Here is an 18162-nt window from a genome sequence, read left to right on the forward strand (position 1 = left end):
TAAGGGGAACTTGACTGAACTGTTTATTAAGGGGAACTTGACTGAACTGTTTCTTAAGGGGAACTTGACTGAACTGTTTATTAAGGGGAACTTGACTGAACAGTTTATTAAGGGGAACTTGACTGAACTGTTTCTTAAGGGGAACTTGACTGAACTGTTTATTAAGGGGAACTTGATTGAACTGTTTATTAAGGGGAACTTGATTGAACTGTTTATTAAGGGGAACTTGACTGAACTGTTTCTTAAGGGGAACTTGACTGAACTGTTTATTAAGGGGAACTTGACTGAACTGTTTATTAAGGGGAACTTGACTGAACTGTTTATTAAGGGGAACTTGACTGAACTGTATCTTAAGGGGAACTTGACTAAACTGTTTCTTAAGGGGAACTTGACTAAACTGTTTCTTAAGGGGAACTTGACTAAACTGTTTCTTAAGGGGAACTTGACTAAACTGTTTCTTAAGGGGAACTTGACTGAACTGTTTCTTAAGGGGAACTTGACTGAACTGTTTCTTAAGGGGAACTTGACTGAACTGTTTATTAAGGGGAACTTGACTGAACTGTTTATTAAGGGGAACTTGATTGAACTGTTTATTAAGGGGAACTTGACTGAACTGTTTCTTAAGGGGAACTTGACTGAACTGTTTCTTAAGGGGAACTTGACTGAACTGTTTCTTAAGGGGAACTTGACTGAACTGTTTCTTAAGGGAACTGAACTGTTTATTAAGGGAACTTGACTGTTTAAGGGAAAGGTATTGTTACTGGTAGAGTATTGTGGGTGTCTCTGGGAGTCCCCAAACCTTTCACTCTAGTCCCATTCTAAGCAGTTCACCCTTCCCTTTCAATGGCTCAGTTGGTTTGAGCATGGTGCTGGTTTGCAGTGCAACACCAGAGTTGTGGGTTTGATTTAAGCTCGGGTAAAGTGTGTTACTCTTACTATCACTTTGGATAAAAGCATCTAAAATGATCAACTTTTCATCATTTATAACTCTTTTCTGAATGACCATATTGTTACTGTTATTTCCCCTCTACGGTATGAGTCTGATGAGTTGGAGAAGTATACCAGGACTACGACAGTGATAAAAGCATCGAAATGATCATATTTTTATTATATATAAACCTTTTTCTAAATGGCCATATTTGAAGGATATTGTTACTATTCTTCCCCTCTGCAGTATGAGTCCGATGAGCTGGAGAAGTGTGTGTACCAGGACTATGACAGCGACAGTGATGTCCCTGATGAACTCAAGCAGGACTACGTGGACGAGCAGACCGGAGACGTCCCTCTCAAGAGGTTAGTTCAAAAGTCACGACGTGATGATGTCATACCCGTGACCTCACTGGTCAAGTTCTCAAGTGCTATGCCAGTAGTTAATGTATGATGAACAACTATAATTGGAAAGATGTGTACACTATTTACATAATGTAGGAGTGAGCAGCTACAAATATCTCTGAGGCAGTTATTCTAAATATGTAGGCAAAACATGAATTTTAATTGCAGCCGTTTCAACAATACACTGAGAAAAAAACACTTGTCGTTGTTTTTTTCTGTGTATTGTTGAAGCGGCTGCAATTCAAATGAATGTATTGGCTACATATTTAGAATAACAGCCTCAGAGGTATTTGTAGCTGCTCACTCCTACATAACCCATCAAAGTTGGCACAATTGCATGAAGTCTTTTTTCTACATAATGAACAATTATTTTACCCTCCCCTCACTGATTAACACTCAAATCCCATGATAAACACATAGGCAATCATTATCCCTCTTTGGTGGAGAAATGAATTAACACACTGAAGGAGGCAGTTTATACCCATGTGAATGTATTCTTAAATCTTCATCTTCTATAGTATTTCAAGTGTTTGGATGAAGCCGTTTTGTAACAGATCATTAAAATGCATTACTGTACCTCCCACTGGAAGAGCTACTCGTGGGCGCTTTAGTTTTATGTTATGCAAATTGTCACCATTTTAGTAGCGGCATTTTTGCGGTTGTTATTATTTAAGGCCTCTTCCTAAACTGGTGTGATGTGTGTCGTAAATCACAATCACAATTAGCAAGGCTCATCACGGTTTCATGGAGTTATTAATGTTTAATGCCCCTCCTCCCTTTCATTGTTCACGCACGCGCACACACACACATTGTTCTCCTGCTAACAGAGTGGAGGGGAGATTCTTTCTGCAGTAAATCAGTGTGCAGACTGTGTATGAGACTACGTGCTACGATACGGCAGCTAATTGTGTGATATTGCCAGATGTGCAGCAGAGTGCAAAAACCACATTGTTTACTTATTCAACAGCTCTTCATTAGGAACGGATGTAGGAAGTAATGAATTGATCATGTTCATAGACATGACACACTTATTGATTTCCATGCATGTTGTACAGATGTAGGATCTTAATTTGAGCCAGGTTGCTACAGCAGAGCAGGAGAATAATCCTGCAGCTACAGGAAATGTGAATTATGTGGATAAAAATGAATATACATTTTTGTGGGGGTTGATAGATTTTTCGTCAAACTTCAAAAGCCTTTTTAAACCTCAAATCCAAAGTTCTCCTGCAACAGGGTGATCGAATTTAGATCCTACATCTGTATGGTGAGAGCCTTGGGTTAACTTCATGCTGCAGCAGCTAATGGGGATCCTTAATAAATACAATACTGTACATGGTGCCTGCAGAGTCTGCATTCACCCTGTTGTGTTGTACTGAGCTAAGCCTCTAACACGCTCATTTCCCAATCTATCAGAAGGAATCGCTGGCTAATTGAAGGGCTGCTGGAAGTTGACATCCAGGTCCAGGAATTAGAGATGTACTAATGAATGGTGGTAGATGACGTTTAATCGTTAGCCGGAGGGAAGGTTCTGTAAGATTAGCGGTTCACCACCGCCCCAACCCTGGAGTCGTTTTAGCTGTGTCTTTGGCCCCTCTCTTGTGTCACGCCTCTTAATTGATCAATTAAAAATATTTTATGAATGAATGTCTGGGCTCAACCAACGAGCTTTAGGCTTATGAACCTGAACAACTGTCTTGAACATCACCATGTCATTTAGTTTCTTGTCTGGCCCGCCTGACCAGCAAGCATTGGCATTGTTATCCCGCCCACACGCCTCTCCTCTCTCCCTAATCAGTGCGTCAAGGGAGACTCTGCGCAGCAGGAAGAAGTCCGACTACAGCCTAAACAAAGGCTCCAACGCTCCCATCCTGACCAACACAACCCTCAACGTGATCCGACTGGTCGGTGAGTAATCTTTTCCTTCTGTTCCTCTCCTCTGTTCCTCTCCTTTCACCTCCCAGAAACATCCAATACAGTAAGTGATGACGGTGGTGACCCCTTTCTCGCCGCAGAGACCTTGATAACCTTGATAATGGCACCAATTAACAAGCTAAATGCATATTAAGAATGTGAGGATCCAGGACCCTGTTCCCAAGGCTACTTGCCATCATTAGCCTGTTGTTATCCCCTGCCTAATAACAGATATATTTTTTTTATGGTCCGGCCACCTTTTTGCATCACCTGCAGTTGAAGGCATTAACATTAATCAAATCACATTTTAATGGGAAAAAATATTAATTGCTACAGAATGCAGTAATTTTATGTCAAAACGCACATCAAATGAGATTTTGTTTTACTATAATGTAAAAACAATTTAAACTGAGCCATGTTGGTTTAAAAAGCTGACTCTTCCAAATGAAAAATTGATTACTTTTTCATTTGGAAGAGTCAGCTTTGTAAACCAACATGGCTCAGTTTAAATTGTTTTTACATGTGACATTTAATTTCTTAAGCGCAATTTAAACATCTGTTTGACATCAGTTGTGACGTGTCTGGGCCACGCCGTCAATTTGGCTTCCTTCGCAAATTGAAACCCCTCCTTTTGATTTATTTTAATCGGAGAAGAAGAAATGTAATTATGATAAGCAAGGTAGTTAAGGATCCTAGTTAAAGAAATCTCACATTTTTTAAAAGGTATTAAACGACTTTCTGAATGACCAGCGCAGTTCACTTACGATGTGGTACATTTTATTCAACCAACAGATGTTCTAGCATTTCAGATGCATAATAGTACATGTATAATTTAAAACATAGTAAGTCAAATAGAAAAGTTAGAGCACATGAAATCAAACTTTTTCCTCTTTACTCTATCTGGAAAAAATCCTCATCTGGGTTGTACTGTAGCGTTCACTGAAAGATAAAGTGAGAAAGTGCCGATCTAAGCTCAAAGTCGAGTGGCTATTTCATCAGTTCTGATTCGATGGTAACCTTGTTACAGCCCTGTGCTTTGTAGCTATTCGTTTTATTACATTTTTCTCAAATGAAATTCCATCCCCTCAGAGTACATGTAAATGCTCCATTGGCAAGGCAAATTATTATGATAAACCCCCCACCCCTCCTCAAGGATACTATTCCATTATGATTGACTTAAAACATCAGAGATTACATTACTATGGGAGTCCGTGGGACCTAATGTTACCCCAGCTCCATTGTTGCCTGCTTGAGTTGGATATGATGAGCGGTTAATACCCTTTACGTTCCAGGAGATCTTATAGAGGTCGGAGAACAAAATAGAGTAAGTCAGTCGTTTCATCACATTCTACTTGTGTTTTCATTTGGTGCAGTGCTGATGTGAAACATCCTGTCAAATGTTTGGCATTCTGATCACATTTATATCAATCTGAACTAGGGATGCACGATATGTCGCTGAACATAGTGGAATCGGACGATATTAGCTAAAAATACCAACATCGGTATCTGACCGATGTATTGTTTAACGCCAATGTTAAAACCGATGTCATAGCTACCGTGCACACCTATATAACGTAGGTACAGGACGTAATGATGCCACGTAAAATGTTGCACTACACGTGCAACACAGCATTCCTAACTTAGCCCACAATGTCTGCTGTGTGGATCGAGCAGTCAACAAGTCGAGCAGTCATTTGAAAGAGTAAGAACATTTCAGCGAGACAACTCAAAGGTGAAATCCATTAAAGCCAAAATAATGGAATTCATTGCCCTTGACAATCAACCGTTCTCTGTCGTGGGTGATGTTGGCTTTAGCTGACTGGTCGAGCACCGGTACTGTCGTGGAAATATTCAGTCAATCATATTTCTCAAATATCGCAGCCTGTGAGTTCAAATAGACTTTTATTACAACATAATAAAAGCCGAGCTGGTTCATGAAAACTACTTTCCAGTCTTGGCACATACTTCTTATACATTTTTCCTCCTTACGTCACACCCCTGTAGCTCAGTTGGTAAAGCATGGTGTGTGCAACGCCAGGGTTGTGGGTTCGTTTCCCACGGGGGGCCAGCACAGAAGAAAAAAATATATATATATGAAATTGTATTAAATGTATGCATTCACTACTGTAAGTCGCTCTGGATAAGAGCGTCTGCTAAATGACTAAAATGTAAATGTAAATGTAACTCCTCTTAATGACTCATCCCCTCTGGCATTTAGCCACCGTTATCTTATTGCCTTGCACTGAGTTTAGTTTGGTTTCATATTAGGGCGTGGAAACTGTAGAGCCACACCGATAGTTAAAAAATACAGACAGGTACTCGCCTTAAGACAGGTGCATGCATGTAGGACCATAGCAACAGTCCTTGGCACTTTACAGAAATAACCATACATGTCATCCTGCTAACTCCTCTGAAAGGGACACCCATGTTCTGTAAATGTCCCAAAAGATGTAACCATAGCAACAGTACATATTAGGCCATAACACCGTTACAAATATAAACAGTCATGTCCACTCCCCAGACAGGTGCATGTCTAATGGTGTCTAATGATCCAGAGCACATATAGAGAGCACTAGTTTTGCTGACTATCCTGAAATGTGTAATGGCCACACATGTTCTGGAAAATTCTCAATAGTACACACTACCAAGTGCGCTATTTTTCAGACGTTGCCCTACCGGAGTTACTCAGTAATAGCGTCACTGATATTAGCTTCACGACATACAGTTGAAGTCAGAAGTTTACATACACCTTAGCCAAATACATTTAAACTCAGTTTTTCACAATTCCTGAGATTTCATTCCAGTAAGAATTCCCTGTCTTCGGTCAGTTAGGATCACCACTTTATTTTAAGAAAGTGAAATGTCAGAATAATAGTAGAGAGAATGATTTATTTCAGATTTTATTTCTTTCATCACATTCCCAGTGGGTCAGAAGTTTACATACACTCAATTAGTATTTGGTAGCATTGCCTTTAAATTGTTTAACTTGGGTCAAATGTTTTGGTTAGCCTTCCACAAGCTTCCCACAATAAGTTGGGTGAATTTTGGCCCATTCTTCCTAACAGAGCTGGTGCAACTGAGTCAGGTTTGTAAGCCTCCTTGCTCGCACACACTTTTTCAGTTCTGCCCACAAATGTTCTATGAGATTGAGGTCAGGGCTTTGTGATGGCCACTCCAATACCTTGACTTTGTTGTCCTTAAGCCATTTTGCCACAACTTTGGAAGTATGCTTGGGGTCATTGTCCATTTGGAAGACCCATTTGCGACCAAGCTTTAACTTCCTGACTGATGTCTTGAAATGTTGCTTCAATATATACACATCATTTTCTCTGCTCATGATGCCATCTATTTTGTGAAGTGCACCAGTCCCTCCTGCAGCAAAGCACCCCCACAACATGATGCTGCCACTCCCGTGCTTCACGGTTGGGATGGTGTTCTTCGACTTGCAAGCATCCCCCTTTTTCCTCCAAACATAAAGATTGTTATCATGGCCAAACAGTTTTATTTTTGTTTCATCAGACCAGAGGACATTTCTCTAAAAAGTATGATCTTTTTTCCCATGTGCAGTTGCAAACCGTAGTCTGGCTTTTTGGGGCGGTTTTGGAGCAGTGGCTTCTTCCTTGCTGAGCAGTCTTTCAGGTTATGTCGATATAGGACTCGTTTTACTGTGGATATAGATACTTTTGTACCTGTTTCCTCCAGCATCTTCACAAGGTCCTTTGCTGTTGTTCTGGGATTGATTTGCACTTTTCGCACCAAAGTACGTTCATCTCTAGGAGACAGAACGTGTCTCCTTCCTGAGCGGTATGACAGCTGCGTGGTCCCATGGTGTTTCGACTTGCGTACTATTGTTTGTACAGATGAACGTGGTACCTTCAGGCGTTTGGAAATTGCTCCCAAGGATGAACCAGACTTGTGGAGGTCTAAGCTGATTTCTTTTAATTTTCCCATGATGTCAAGCAAAGAGGCACTGAGTTTGAAGGTAGGACTTGAAATACATCCTCAGGTACACCTCTGATAGGCTAATTGATATAATTTGAGTCAATCAGAAGCTTATAAAGCCATGACATAATTTTCTGGAATTTTCCAAGCTGTTTAAAGGCAGTCAACTTAGTGTATGTAAACTTCTGACCCACTGGAATTGTGATACGGTGAATTAAAAAGTGAAATAATCTGTCTGTTAACAATTGTTGGGAAAATTACTTTACAAACTATATTTTAACAAGAAATGTGTGGATTGTTTGAAAAATGAGTTTTAATGACTCCAACCTAAGTGCATGTAAACTTCCTACTTCAACTGTACATACTATGGAATGCTGTTTGGGTCTTTGAGTGTCAAAAAAGATACAGTAGCACTGTTAAAGCTGTAAAAAAAAAAAAAAAGTCTGCAAACAAGAAAACACCGGTCACAAATGATGTTTACACAATACTACGTTGGTAATAAAGCATATTTTGTTCGACCGCAACTTCTGGGGTAGCTAGCTTTGCTTTAGCATTTTTTTTCTAGGTTGCCACTTGTTGTTCGCCCGTTGAAATTGAACTTCAGTTCATGAAGATAAATAGCTAGCCAGCTACTTAACCCTGTTGCCCAAAACTAACATTATAAGCAGCCAGCTAGCTTCATCTGGCTTGTGAGGATCGACCAGACCGAATTAAGAATTAGGCACAATAGTGGAATTTGCGGTTTGCCTTCAAAATAAAAGTATGTCATTGACAGTGATGCAAATGAATACAAATAGTAGAATTATGCCATACTATTTTGAAGGCTAACTGCAAAGTCCACTATTGTGGCTAGTTTAACATGGATGGTCCGACCACCAAATCAAATCAAATTTTATTTGTCACATACACATGGTTAGCAGATGTTAATGCGAGTGTTGCGAAATGCCTGTGCTTCTAGTTCCGACCATGCAGTAATATCTAACAAGTAATCTAACCTAACAATTTCACAACAACTACCTTATACACACAAGTGTAAAGGAATGAATAAGAATATGTACATAAAAATATATGAATGAGTGATGACCGAACGGCAAAGGCAAAATGCAGTAGATGGTAAGAGTACAGTATATACATATGAGATGAGTAATGTACGGTATGTAAAGTGGCATTATATAAAGTGGCATTGTTTAAAGTGGCTAGTGATACATTTATTACATACATTTTTTTCATTATTAAAGTCGCTGGAGTTGAGTCAGTATGTTGGCGGCAGCCACTCAATGTTAGTGATGGCTGTTTAACAGTCTGATGGCCTTGAGATAGAAGCTGTTTTCCAGTCTCTTGGTCCCAGCTTTGATGCACCTGTACTGACCTCGCCTTCTGGATGATAGCGGTGTGAACAGGCAGTGGCTCGGGTGGTTCCATTTTTTCCCATTTTAGTCATTTAGCAGACGCTCTTATCCAGAGCGACTTACAGTAGTGAATGCATACATTTCATAGAATTATTTTCCTGTGCTGGCCCCCCGTGGGAATCGAACCCACAACCCCTGGCGTTGCAAACACCATGCTCTACCAACTGAGCTACAGGGAAGGCTTGTCCTTGATGATCTTTTTGGTCTTCCTGTGACATCAGGTGGTGTAGGTGTCCTGGAGGGCAGGTAGTTTGCCCCTGGTGATGCGTTGTGCAGACCTCACCACCCTCTGGAGAGCCTTCCGGTTGTGGGCGGAGCAGTTGCCGTACCAGGCGGTGATACAGCCCAACAGGATGCTCTCGATTGTGCATCTGTAAAGGTTTGTGAGTGTTTTTGGTGACGAGCTGAATTTCTTCAGCCTCCTGAGGTTGAAGAGGCGCTGCTGCCCCTTCTTCACCACGCTGTCTGTGTGGGTGGACCATTTCAGTGATGTGTACGCCGAGGAACTTAAAACTTTCCACCTTCTCCACTACTGTCCCGTCGATGTGGATAGGGGGCTGCTCCCTCTGCTGTTTCCTGAAGTCCACGATCATCTCCTTTGTTTTGTTGGCATTGAGTGTGAGGTTATTTTCCTGACACCACACTCCGAGGGCCATCACCTCCTTCCTGTCGGCCGTCTCGTCGTTGTTGGAAATCAAGCCTACCACTGTAGCGTCGTCTGCAAACTTGATGCTTGAGTTGGAGGCGTGCATGGCCATGCAGTCATGGGTGAATAGGGAGTACAGGAGAGTGATGAGAACGCACCCTTGTGGGGCCCCAGTGTTGAGGATCAGCAGGGAGGAGATGTTGTTACCTACCCTCACCACCTGGGCGTGGCCCGTAAGGAAGACCAGGACCCAGTTACTCTGGGTGGGGTCGAGACCCAGGGTCTCGAGCTTAATGATGAGTTTGGAGAGTACTATAGTGTTAAATGCTGAGCTGTAGTCGATGAACAGCATTCTTACATAGGTATTCCTCTTGTCCAGATGTGTTAGGGCAGGGTGATTGCGATTGCGTCGTCTGTGGACCTATTGGGGCGGTAAGCAAATTGGAGTGGGTCTAGGGTGTCAGGTAGGGTGGAGGTGATATGGTCCTTGACTAGTCTCTCAAAACACTTCATGATGACAGAAGTGAGTGCTACAGGGCGATAGTCATTTAGCTCAGTTACCTTCGCTTTCTTGGGAACAGGAACAATGGTGGCCCTCTTGAAGCATGTGGGAACAGCAGACTGGGATAAGGCTTGATTGAATATGTCCGTAAATTAATAAAATAATAAAATAAGAACTGTTTTATAAATTAGGGTTATTTTAGATGATGACACCTAGCTATATAGTTAGCTAGGTAAGTATAGCTACTGAAACAGTCATTTTGCTATGTTTGGGGAAGAACATTGTTTGCATCCATCAGCTAACTAGCTTTTTTTATGACCAGCACTGTAGGTGCGCGAGACAACTTTACCAGCATCATAGCAGACGTATCGATGAATCGTTGTGACATATGGAATACGAGTGATAGTGTAATCAATGTGTAATAACTACTTAAAAAATGTATGAACTCGTTAAATTATTATGTGACGTGCAGTCATATTCAGGTCTTGATTGGTTAAGAAGCTTATTTCACACGTCAAATAGTGTTATTTGACGTATATTTTTTGCCACTCAAAGACCCAAACGGCGTTCCGTAGAAATCCTGGTTGAGAATGAAACGACTGAACAAATTAACGAAACAGCACAGCGCGTGTGTGTGTGTGTGTGTGTGTGTGTGTGTGTGTGTGTGTGTGTGTGTGTGTGTGTGTGTGTGTAACCTTTATTTAACTAAGCAAGTCAGTTAAGAACATATTCTTATTTACAATGAAGGCCCGGACGACGCTGGGCCAATTGTGTGCCGCCCTATGGGACTCCCAATCACTGCCGGATGTGATACAGCCTGGATTCGAACCAGGGACTGTAGCGACGCCTCTTGCACTGAGATGCAGTGCTTTAGACCGCTGCGTCCGTGTGTTAACTATTTAACTGTAGTAGAATGCTTAAAAGGCCACAAAAATGTTTAATATCGTTATCGGGTTTTTTGGCAAGGAAAATATTGGATATCAGTATCGGCCAGAAATGTCATATCGCTGCATCACTAATCTGACCATGTACTGTTAATGGGCCAGAGGATATTTGATGAAATGTTAGATTCAAACATTTAGATTTGTTCTGTTCACATCCTAAAAAAAGATTTCACTATTGAATATGTTGCTTTTGTCACTTTTTCCGATCAGGGATATGAAAGAAAAACGCTGAATTTCCAAGTATCTAATATTCCATCCCCAGGAGTTTTTGAGCTTTGAGCATTTTTGTTTTGCATTTCTGTTGGTAATTGTTCAACTGATATAAACTGTTTTGTCATTTAACATATAATGACGTGTAATAATATAAATGCCATTTCTAATCTCTCCCATACAGGGAAGTACATACAGATGATGAACATTCTGAAACCAATAGCCTTTGATGTCATCCACTGTGTTTCCCAGCTGTTTGATTACTACCTGTATGCTGTCTACACCTTCTTCGGCCGCAATGATATGGTACGGAAAAGGACCTAATGGCGCCCAGATTAAGCCTTGACTATTAAGCTATTTCAATTGAGATTATTAATTGAGCATGCTTTTTAGTTCAGGACTAGGCTTAATCTGTGTCCGAGAAACCGGCCCAGGGGGGAGACATATTACTGAACTTGACAGGCTTACGTTATGTTCATTAGTGTCCACAATGTGTTCTATCATTCTCATATGCTATTTTATATATTATTTACCAATGAATTATCTCTATGTGGGCACTGCTTCTGGGTTCCACCTTTCGTACACACATCACTCATGGGAAATGGTCATGGGGCTGTTGCTGAAATGACCTGAGATTGCTTTTCCCTTCTGTTGATCCAATGTCTGAGAGCTGTTTTAGTGCTTCTAATGGAGTTGAAATGTATAAGGGTTTTCAGCACAAGTCACCCTCCTTGAAAACATTGCGTTGTTACAGATGTTTCCCAACTGTTCACTAAGATAAGGGACACTGAGGTGCTAACTGGTCGATTCACTAAGATAAGGGACACTGAGGTGCTAACTGGTCGATTCACTAAGATAAGGGACACTGAAGTGCTAACTGGTCGATTCACTAAGATAAGGGACACTGAAGTGCTAACTGGTCGATTCACTAAGATAAGGGACACTGAAGTGCTAACTGGTCGATTCACTAAGATAAGGGACACTGAGGTGCTAACTGGTCGATTCACTAAGATGAGGGACACTGAGGTGCTAACTGGTCGATTCACTAAGATAAGGGACACTGAAGTGCTAACTGGTCGATTCACTAAGATGAGGGACACTGAGGTGCTAACTGGTCGATTCACTAAGATAAGGGACACTGAGGTGCTAACTGGTCGATTCACTAAGATAAGGGACACTGAGGTGCTAACTGGTTGATTCACTAAGATGAGGGACACTGAAGTGCTAACTGGTCGATTCACTAAGATGAGGGACACTGAGGTGCTAACTGGTCGATTCACTAAGATGAGGGACACTGAAGTGCTAACTGGTCGATTCACTAAGATGAGGGACACTGAGGTGCTAACTGGTCGATTCACTAAGATGAGGGACACTGAGGTGCTAATTGGTCTGTATTAGGCTTCAGTACTGTATCCCTTCAGGTGACACTTCTCTTCCTCTCACCGTTAGTCTCTTCTAACGGACAGGGCCCGCAGAGTGACAGGGCCCGCAGAGTGACAGGGCGGGCAGAGTGACAGGGCGGGCAGAGTGACAGGGCGGGCAGAGTGACAGGGCGGGCAGAGTGACAGGGCGGGCAGAGTGACAGGGCGGGCAGAGTGACAGGGCGGGCAGAGTGACAGGGCGGGCAGAGTGACAGGGCCCGCAGAGTGACAGGGCCCGCAGAGTGACAGGGCGGGCAGAGTGACAGGGGCGGGCAGAGTGACAGGGCGGGCAGAGTGACAGGGCGGGCAGAGTGACAGGGCGGGCAGAGTGACAGGGCGGGCAGAGTGACAGGGCGGGCAGAGTGACAGGGCGCGCAGAGTGACAGGACAAGTTTTCTTCAATGGGACTGGGACGAAACCAGTATTGCGATACCAGTTATTATAGGGGAAAAGAAACAAAACTTTCTTTAGGAAAACAGCCCTAATGTTGGAAACATTATAGTGTCATCCAGTCACGTGTTTATTTTCCAAGCTATAGCACACCATATTTTACATACACCATGTTTTTAAAGGACCAAAGAGTTTCGTCTGCTTTTTTTGCCATGGAAAAAATATTGTGATACTGGTATCATCACAAAACAACATTGTTTCGTTGTCACGTTAAAACTCTGAGGCTATTTTAGTGGCTAAACAAAGAGCTTGGTGTGCTTGCAACTGTGTGACTGGTAAACCCCAGGGGAGCTGCTAATGATGTCAACAAAATGGCTGTCACATGCCAGAGTGGATGAGGCTCTGCTGCTGCTCTGCTTCCTGGGTCCTGACTGGCTTCTCCACAGCCGGTCCAGGGAGCGTACTGGTGATTAGGACAGGAGAACAGTCGCATGGCACCTAGACAGGGCTCCGTTCCCTTTTTACCTTCTATTGGCCTGTCTGTCTTTCTCTTCTCCTCTCTCTTTCTCTTCTCTGTTTCTTTCTGTCTCCCCATCTTTCTTCCTTTCGTTTTCCTCTCTCCTTTTCGTTCCTCCTCTCTCTCTGTCTTTCCATCTCTGTTTCATCCTCCATTTCTCACTTTCTCTCCCACTGTCTCTCTTCCTGCCTCTCACTCTGCTCTGCCTCGTTAGTTTCCAGTTCAATATGGCTCTCATTTAAAGACACCCACACTCAAATGCTAATGCTTTATGAATATTTACAACCCCCCTCGAAAATTGCTATGCACGTATAGGCTGTTATTGTGACCTATGGATAGCTTATTATACCATGAGTTGATATAGCCCCCCATTCCTTGAGTAATGAGCGACCATTAGTATTCGAAGGGGTAAAAGTGCAATTTATATACTGCTGCGATATTGACTCTCACGCACATATGCTAAGATGCATTAGCTGCAGACATTCACGGTTTCTTGTCCAGAGTTCATAACTCAACGGGGGAAGAGGGGAAATACCTTATCCAGATGAAATGCTTTCCCTCCCCTCCTCCCTCCCTCCTTCACTCATTCCAGAGAGAGATAACTGATAACTGCCCAGGCAGCCAATCTATTATCTTAACAATAGGAGATTCTGTTTTTATTTTCCCCTCTACGGCCATCTGGCTACAGGGCTCAAAGAGGCTGATGATGTTTATACAATATGCAAACCTACTCTGCCTCTCTCTCTCTCTCTCTCACACACACACACACACACACACACACACACACACACACACACGTCATTCCCTTAAAATAAGTGAAGGAAGGACACTCAAACAGCTCTCTCAACCCTTTTTCCAACACTCAATCATCTGGTCCTCCAAATACAAAAAAAAAAAAAAAATAAACATTTTTGCTTTTGTTTGCTTTATGTTGCTCCTCTAGTTCATTGTTTAATTTGCACCGTTGGTTTTTGCTTTGTTTGTTTTCTGTTGTCCTTGCTGCTCCCAAGCCTGCCCCTAGCCTGTGTGTGCCCGGCGGCCAGGGGGGCAGGGAGGCTGGTCCGGCCAGGCCTGTTGCCCCTTTCTGCTGGGTAAGACTGGGGCTCCGGCCCCATCACTAGTAGAGTAGTGGACAGACTCATCCTTCATCAACTGCAGTGTGCTGCATAGATAGATCATCATCATGCTCCTCCTCACCCTCTGTTAGCCCCGCCTAGCTCTCTCTCTCTCTCTCTCTCTCTCTCTCTCTCTCTCTCTCTCTCTCTCTCTCTGTCCTCTGCTCAGGCCTGGGTTCAGTAGTATTTCCTGACTACGTGACCTGACCTGGAGAAACTTTTGGCCTTTTTCACAATGCCACCAGTCACAGAACTCGAATTAGAAATTTGACCTTAAGCTTTAGATTCCAAAACCATGACCTTCCTTTGAATTGACTGTGAGTGCCTGGTGGAAAAACCAAGATCATTGCTGAGCCCAGGCTTCAATCATGAAGTGTGATGTGTCAACTGTTCTGTCTACAGACTGGGTTACTATAATAGAACTGCTTTTGAGAACCATTTTCTCTCCCTTGCCCTGGAAGTTTTTTGGGTGATGCAACCAATTTCCTTATCTATTGTTACTTTCGCCTCAGTTCATCAAAACAACACCTTTGCTGGTAATGTGGTTAGCTACCGGCCCCTACTCTGTCATGGTAATGGGGTTAGCAGCAGGCCCCTACTCTGTCATGGTAATGGGGTTAGCAGCAGGCCCCTACTCTGTCATGGTAATGTGGTTAGCAGCAGGCCCCTACTCTGTCATGGTAATGGGGTTAGCAGCAGGCCCCTACTCTGTCATGGTAATGTGGTTAGCTACCGGCCCCTACTCTGTCATGGTAATGTGGTTAGCTACCGGCCCCTACTCTGTCATGGTAATGGGGTTAGCAGCAGGCCCCTACTCTGTCATGGTAATGGGGTTAGCAGCAGGCCCCTACTCTGTCATGGTAATGTGGTTAGCTACCGGCCCCTACTCTGTCATGGTAATGGGGTTAGCTACCGGCCCCTACTCTGTCATGGTAATGTGGTTAGCTACCGGCCCCTACTCTGTCATGGTAATGGGGTTAGCAGCAGGCCCCTACTCTGTCATGGTAATGGGGTTAGCAGCAGGCCCCTACTCTGTCATAGTAATGTGGTTAGCTACCGGCCCCTACTCTGTCATGGTAATGGGGTTAGCAGCAGGCCCCTACTCTGTCATGGTAATGGGGTTAGCAGCAGGCCCCTACTCTGTCATGGTAATGTGGTTAGCTACCGGCCCCTACTCTGTCATGGTAATGGGGTTAGCAGCAGGCCCCTACTCTGTCATGGTAATGGGGTTAGCTACCGGCCCCTACTCTGTCATGGTAATGGGGTTAGCAGCAGGCCCCTACTCTGTCATGGTAATATGGTGAGTCTAGCTACAGGCCCCTACTCTGTCATGATAATGGGGTTAGCAGCAGGCCCCTACTCTGTCATGGTAATGTGGTTAGCTACCGGCCCCTACTCTGTCATGGTAATGGGGTTAGCAGCAGGCCCCTACTCTGTCATGGTAATGGGGTTAGCAGCAGGCCCCTACTCTGTCATGGTAATGTGGTTAGCTACCGGCCCCTACTCTGTCATGGTAATGGGGTTAGCAGCAGGCCCCTACTCTGTCATGGTAATGGGGTTAGCAGCAGGCCCCTACTCTGTCATGGTAATGGGGTTAGCTACCGGCCCCTACTCTGTCATGGTAATGGGGTTAGCAGCAGGCCCCTACTCTGTCATGGTAATATGGTGAGTCTAGCTACAGGCCCCTACTCTGTCATGATAATGGGGTTAGCAGCAGGCCCCTACTCTGTCATGGTAATGTGGTTAGCTACCGGCCCCTACTCTGTCATGATAATGGGGTTAGCAGCAGGCCCCTACTCTGTCATGGTAATGTGGTTAGCTACCGGCCCCTACTCTGTCATGGTAATGGGGTTAGCAGCAGGCCCCTACTCTGTCATGGTAATGTGGTTAGCTACCGGCCCCTACTCTGTCATGGTAATGTGGTTAACAGCAGGCCCCTACTCTGTCATGATAATGTGGTGAGTCTAGCTACAGGCCCCTACTCTGTCATGATAATGGGGTTAGCAGCAGGCCCCTACTCTGTCATGGTAATGTGGTTAGCTACCGGCCCCTACTCTGTCATGGTAATGGGGTTAGCAGCAGGCCCCTACTCTGTCATGGTAATGTGGTGAGTCTAGCTACAGGCCCCTACTCTGTCATGATGATGTGGTGACTTAAGCTACAGGCCCCTACTCTGTCATGTTAATGGGGTTAGCAGCAGGCCCCTACTCTGTCATGACAATGTGGTGAGAGTAGCAGCAGGCCCCTGCTTTGTCATGATAATGTTGTGAGTCTAGCTACAGGCCCCTACTCTGTCATGATAATGTGGTGAGTCTAGCTACAGGCCCCTACTCTGTCATGATAATGGGGTTAGCAGCAGGCCCCTTCTCCGTCATGGTAATGTGGTGAGTCGAGCTACAGGCCCCTACTCTGTCATGATAATGGGGTTCGCAGCAGGCCCCTTCTCTGTCATGGTAATGTGGTGAGTCGAGCTACAGGCCCCTACTCTGTCATGATAATGTGGTGAGTCGAGCTACAGGCCCCTACTCTGTCACGGTAATGTGGTTAACAGCAGGCCCCTACTCTGTCATGATAATGTGGTGAGTCGAGCTACAGGCCCCTACTCTGTCACGATAATGGGGTTAGCAGCAGTCCCCTACTTTGTCATGATAATGCGGTTAGCAGCAGGCCCCTACTCTGTCATGGTAATGTGGTGAGTCTAGCTACTGGCCCCTACTCTGTCATGATAATGTGGTGAGTCTAGCTACAGGCCCCTACTCTGTCATGGTAATGGGGTTAGCAGCAGGCCCCTACTCTGTCATGGTAATGGAGTTAGCAGCAGGCCCCTACTCTGTCATGGTAATGTGGTGAGTCTAGCTACAGGCCCCTACTCTGTCATGGTAATGTGAGGAATGTGAGTCATCCACAATTCTCCCAAACTGACAAGAACCATATCTCTTTCTCTCTCTTTTTCTTTCTTTCTCTCTCTCTTTCTTTCTCTCTCTCTTTCTCTTTCTCTCTCAAACCTCTTGCCTAAATGTAGCTGCAGTTAAAAATTATACAATCTATGTCCAATAACGAGACTCCCAATTCTGTATAGCCTACTTATAGTACCCAATGCAGTGTACAGTGAGGGAAAAAGTATTTGATCCCCTGCTGATTTTGTGCGTTTGCCCACTGACAAAGAAATGATCAGTCTATAATTTTAATGGTAGGTTTATTTGAACAGTGAGAGACAGAATAACAACAACAAAAAATCCAGAAAAACGCATGTCAAAAATGTTATAAATTGATTTGCATTTTAATGAGGGAAATAAGAATTTGACCCCCTCTCAATCAGAAAGATTTCTGGCTCCCAGGTGTCTTTTATACAGGTAACGAGCTGAGATTAGGAGCTCACTCTTAAAGGGAGTGCTCCTAATCTCAGCTTGTTACCTGTATAAAAGACACCTCTCCACAGAAGCAATCAATCAATCAGATTCCAAACTCTCCACCATGGCCAAGACCAAAGAGCTCTCCAAGGATGTCAGGGACAAGATTGTAGACCTACACAAGGCTGGAATGGGCTACAAGACCATCGCCAAGCAGCTTGGTGAGAAGGTGACAACATTTGGTGCGATTATTCACAAATGGAAGAAACACAGAAGAACTGTCAATCTCCCTCGGCCTGGGGCTCCATGCAAGATCTCACCTCGTGGAGTTGCAATGATCATGAGAACGGTGAGGAATCAGCCCAGAACTACACGGGAGGATCTTGTCAATGATCTCAAGGCAGCTGGGACCATAGTCACCAAGAAAACAATTGGTAATCAGCCGTGAAGGACTGAAATCCTGCAGCGCCCGC

General features: G+C 43.9%; 1 protein-coding gene across 2 annotated transcripts in view; it reads left to right on the forward strand.

Annotated features, from left to right (window-relative positions):
• vps50 (VPS50 EARP/GARPII complex subunit) overlaps nt 1-18162 on the forward strand; it is a 260494-nt gene that overhangs the window by 177351 nt on the left and 64981 nt on the right. Inside the window, exons 19-22 of one of the 2 annotated variants that reach the window (XM_045694895.1) lie at nt 1175-1293; nt 3128-3237; nt 11081-11202; nt 14235-14315. In XM_045694895.1, coding sequence (XP_045550851.1) covers nt 1175-1293; nt 3128-3237; nt 11081-11202; nt 14235-14315 — 432 coding nt within the window. The remainder of the gene's footprint in view (nt 1-1174; nt 1294-3127; nt 3238-11080; nt 11203-14234; nt 14316-18162) is intronic. The other variant, XM_045694896.1, reaches the window with a different exon arrangement.

This window comes from Salmo salar, chromosome ssa14, assembly GCF_905237065.1.
Source record: "Salmo salar chromosome ssa14, Ssal_v3.1, whole genome shotgun sequence".
Lineage (NCBI taxonomy): Eukaryota > Metazoa > Chordata > Actinopteri > Salmoniformes > Salmonidae > Salmo > Salmo salar.